The sequence below is a fragment of the Babylonia areolata genome, chromosome 11 (assembly GCF_041734735.1).
Source record: "Babylonia areolata isolate BAREFJ2019XMU chromosome 11, ASM4173473v1, whole genome shotgun sequence".
NCBI classification, from domain to species: Eukaryota; Metazoa; Mollusca; class Gastropoda; order Neogastropoda; family Buccinidae; genus Babylonia; species Babylonia areolata.
Window position 1 is genome coordinate 6748154 of NC_134886.1, and position 5000 is coordinate 6753153.

At 44.2% G+C, this 5000-nt stretch overlaps 1 protein-coding gene across 2 annotated transcripts in view; it reads left to right on the plus strand.

Annotated features, from left to right (window-relative positions):
• LOC143287280 (G-protein coupled receptor dmsr-1-like) overlaps positions 1–5000 on the plus strand; it is a 48218-nt gene that overhangs the window by 26831 nt on the left and 16387 nt on the right. For both annotated transcript variants that reach the window (XM_076595223.1, XM_076595224.1), the window contains exon 2: positions 2709–5000. This exon is cut by the window's right edge and continues 274 nt beyond it. In XM_076595223.1, the coding sequence (XP_076451338.1) occupies position 5000 (1 nt within the window). In that variant the 5' untranslated portion in view covers positions 2709–4999. The remainder of the gene's footprint in view (positions 1–2708) is intronic.

The window sequence follows — 5000 nt, forward strand, 5'->3', positions numbered from 1 at the left end:
ATAATCCTTGTCCGTTTGGCAAATTTTAAGTATTACAGGCTTCCTTATGTAATCAGTTTCCAGCAGTTCAGAAAATGTCATTCTGTCATGACCTTGTAATGGTAAATTTCAGTCGATGTTTCAGTTTGAAGGAGGTGAAGGGGGTCTATATACGCTACAACACTCGGCTTATATCACAGATTGACATAAGTTTACATTTGGGCCAACAGCAAAGTGAGAGCTGTATTATCAATGGTTTCTCCAGTCAATGGGAAACCATTTACAGCTTAGTCTTTTGAGAAGGACTATGACTCTCAAACTAGGAGGCAAAATTGCACTGGCTCTTAGTGCTGCAGCCTTGTGGGCTAGTTGGCCTTTGGGAACCATCCCAACGCTGACTGTCCTAAAACCCTCTTGGCCGAGAGAGTGGGGATGTACTTGGGCAAGACACTCTCCACTATAACCAAATTCTAGCCCAAATAGTCGGAACAGCAGTTGCCTCCTCTGCTGTTCTGATGGTCATAGTCGGACACGACTGACTATCATATATATACGCTACAACACATCTGATTTTCTTTTTAAGGAACAGAATATGTCATCTGTAGACCGTCCATGATTCACATTCATAGAGCAGTGTGATGAGAACTATGGCCTTGTATACTTTGAGCTTCGTCTCCAGGGTGATGCCTCTCCTGTTTCAAACGTTCTTATGGAGTCTGCCGAAGGCATTCACCTCGTCGTCGATGACAACTGTGCGAGAGAGTGTACTGCCCAGGTATGTGAACTTGTCCACCGCGTTCAGTCGTTGCCCGATCAAGCATTTAGCAACTGTGTAACTGACTGTTTAGAAAAGTGATAATATAATGATTAGAAGAAGAAAAGGATGAGGAGGAAGAAGAAGAACAAGAAGAAAGGTTCAGTGACTATTTGGTTGTCACAAAACAGAACATAAAAACCTATATTTAAATTCATCAGCTCCGTCACTAACACCATAGTAATCGCATCTTTATCCTAAGCTGCTTCAACGAACATGTTGCCTTCTTTGCGTGGGTAACTCAGAATCCTTTGCTGTGATCACAGTACAGGGAGGAGCAGTTTAACCCTCAAGTTTGAAATGTATATTAAAAATTCTGCACATGTGCCGTTTTGCTTTGGTTTGTTTCAGCAAACTGACCAACTGATCTTTTAACCGGTTCTTTAAAATAATCGCCTGAAAAAAAACAACAAAAAAACAAAGGAATATCTTTCAACCAACCTTTCCAGAAGCAAATGAATTCTTTAATATTAACCCGAGTCAGACGGTTGGCAGAAACCGGAGTCACAAACAAACAAACAAATACTCTGTGTGTCTGTTTCTGTTCTGCACTTTTGTCGGACATTCTCTCGCTCCGATGTTTCCGCTGCTGCTGCTGCTGTTGTCGTTGTGCTAAGAACCTCTCTCTGTCTCTGTCTGTCTCTGTCTCTCTGTCTCTCTGTCTCTCTCTCTCTCTCTCTCTCTCTCTCTCTCCATCTCTCTTCTTCTTCTTCTTTTTCTTTTGTTTTCACCTTTTTTCCAGCAAGGGCAGGATATAAAAAAAGCAGTTGTGCTTGCTCAGCTGCTCTCGTCAAATAGAACATATTTTCTTTTCTGTTCTTTTCGTATCGTCCCGTCTCTCTCTGTGTCTTTCTCTGTCTCTGTATCTCTGTGTGTGTGTGTCTCTCTCTGTCTCCGTCTGTCTGTCTCTCTGTCTGTCTGTCTCTCTCTGCCTCTGTCTTTCTCTCTCTGTCTCTCTGTTTCTGTGTCTTTCTCTGTCTGTCTGTCTCTCTCTGTGTCTCTCTCTGTCTCTGTGTCTCTGTCTCTCTCTCTCTGTCTCTCTCTCTCTCTCTCTCTCTCCTTGTCTCTGTCTCTCTCTTCTTCTTTTTTTTCTTTTTGTCTATTTTTCTTTTTTTCACTTCAGGGCTGGATGTGAAATAGCAATTGTGCTTTCTCAACTACCCTTGTGGAACAGAAATTCGTTTCTTTTCTTTCTTTTCCTTTCACATCGTTCACACACACCCTCTCTCTCTCTCTCTCTCTCTCTCTCTCTCTCTCTCTCTCTCTCTCTCTCTCTCCTTCCCTCTCTCTGCATCTCAAGTATAAAAAATAAGCCACTAAGGCTTCTGTCAACCCTCGTTTGTAAAGATTTTTGTCTTTGTCTTCTCTCTCTCTCTCTCTCCCCCCCCCCTCTCTCTCTCTCTCTGTCTGTCTGTCTGTCTGTCTGTCTCCATGCTTACCCCGCGATAACATATCACGTGCAAGCTCATTAATAAAGAAAGAGAATAGAGTTGGGCTTAATGAGCATCCTTGTTTCAGACCTCGCATACATTTGAAATATTTGGTGTTCGAATTACCACATCTATGTATATATGCGCTTGTTAGCATATGTGTGTTATGTGTGTGTGGTGTGTGGGATGTGTGCTCGAGCGCGAGCACGCGCTTGCTGCTTAAGTGTGAATGCGAGTGTTTTAAGGAGCGCGCGCGCACCCAGTAAGATGCAAGGCGGTCTTGGGACGAAAACACTATTATGTCAGAAGCAAACAGAAGAAGATTGTCAGATGGTGTGTGAGAGTGGTTGAATGATGATGATGGCGTGTCCTCTTCCATTGTACTGATGAAATGCTTGTTGTGTCTTGCCCTGCCCTCCCCCTTCCCCCCCCTTCCCCCACCCCCCCACCTCCCATCTCCTCCCTCCCCGCCTCCTTCCCTACAGGCCCCGCGCTGCCCGGGTGAGGGACAGCCTGGTGACGTCACTGCCTCTGCGTGCCACGGGAGTCACGTGCTGAGATGTGGAGTCCTGTGTCACCGCCCCAGCATTGACCTGACGGGTGGTGGAGAACGTGGAGGGAACAGTGTTCTCTGTGTGTCTGCCCTTCGTCTCTGGAGTGCCGTCATTGGCTTCGCTTCTTCTTCTTCTTCGTCTTCTTCTTCTTTTGTTGTGGCTCTTTTTTTTTTTAGTTAGCTGCTGTCGTGTCGGCCCGCTATGTCTTTGCACACATTTGGGTGATGAGCTCGTTCCTTGTTCTGACAGACTTGTCATACTGACCGATTTGGCTGACCTGCTGAACTTCATTGTCTCACACCCTGTGTGGTGACGATTTGAAAAAAAAAAACGTTTTCCGTACGTATTCGATACAGATTTCGCAAAATCATCTCGCACCGCTCATAGGCTTTTTTTTTTTTTTTAAGTGTGCTGTATTAGCCGTTGTTTTGTTGTGTAAGCTTTTTTCTCATCGTATTCCTATACTTTTGCAAATACTTGCTGTATAAATGATGAACATTCTACAGTTCTTTTTTTAATACATCATCGGAAATAACAGTGTATGCGCTGGTTTCAGTTTATGTTGTAATTTCTGGTGAAGGACTCCACGCGCCCGGAACTTTATGAACATTAATGTTTTATTGTTGATCTCACAGTGATTGGTTTGTGTGCTGCTCTTATTGATGACAACCCAAAACAGCAGATGTGAAGCATCAGCGATGTGAACGTCTCTTGGTAACCATTGCTGCGCACACTAGATTTCATGGTCTGGGTGATTCTTTGGTCAGCGGTTGTGTTCGTGGACTTTTTTTTACGACAAACATGCACGACCTAAAGTTGATGACCTGCATCACATTCCATTAGTCCTCTGTCACACTCTGTGGTCGTAATCCGCGCGCACTTTTCTCCGTCTTTCAGTCGCGGTTGACCTAGTTCCAGATTCATGATCACACACACTACATCTGGAGAAGTAATTAACACCACTTTACGACAGGTTCTTGTCACATATTTTATGACCAGTGACTTTTTTTTTTGCGTTTCCGAGCAGTAGTTATTTGATCACAGTCTAATTCTCTAACGTTTGCTGTCAATATAGTGACCACATAAACCCCGCAAGAGGTGTCTTTGGTAATAACAGCGCTGCTTTCACCTTCCTGACGGAACGCCCAGCAAAGCGACGGCCTCTTCCTGACGCAGACATGCCGTCACCCCCTTCACCCAGCCTCCAACTTCCTGCCCTCTGATCCACAAAGGAGGCTAGAGGCCCATCACATCCTGACTACCGTTACAGACGTGTCTGAGAGGAAGTGGAACCCATTTCATACTGATCACAGTTACAGACGTGTCTTTGAGAGGAAGTGGAACCCATTACATATTGATCACTGTCCAGACACTTGCATCAGCGCGTGCTCATCAGACCCGCGGGATCGTCTCACAGCTTGATTAAAGACACGGATGCATTGGCGGTGTGTTCAAGCGCACAGGATCCAGTTAGAATGTGATCAAACGGGCAGCCAGCCCAAGGCGCGGATGGAGATGTCATAGTCAACGACCAGGAAGTGATTTGTCGTCCACCCTACGACTTCCGACAGTTCAGTGATATGGCTTTATCAGCCCTGTCTGTGATGTCTGACGGTGGATTTTTTTTCTTTTTTTTTCTGTTTCGAGCTTTGTCGATGGCGTTCAGTTCTGACCTGACTTCGCAGACTGGGTTTTTATGGACACTGTTTGGTGGTCCCTTTGATTTCATGTACACTGTTTAATGGTCCCTTCATGTCACACTGAATCAAACTTCACTTGACCTTGTATTCAAGGACACAACAACAGGAAGACAATGTTAGAAATGTTGCCCCTCAGCCCCACCCCACCCCCAGATTCTCAGAGACATCACGTTAACAATTGTCTTGTCAAAGACCGTCGAGTGAGTCTGTCAGAAGACAAAGACACTGCGAAATAAGCGATCGCTTTCTTTTCCTCTTTGAAGCAATAACAAAAGCAGTAACAATAGCACCAGCAAATATATCACCACCAAAGATAACAACAAACTACAGCAATATCAATATCAATTAAAAAAAAAAAATTCAAAAAAACAAAACAAACAAACAAACACACACAATACAACAAGAAGAACAGGTCTGAAACAACATCAGCAGCAGCAGCAACAGCAACGATAAAACAACAAATTACAAAACATTCAAACAACAACGAACACAACAACAACAACAACAACAACAACAACAACAA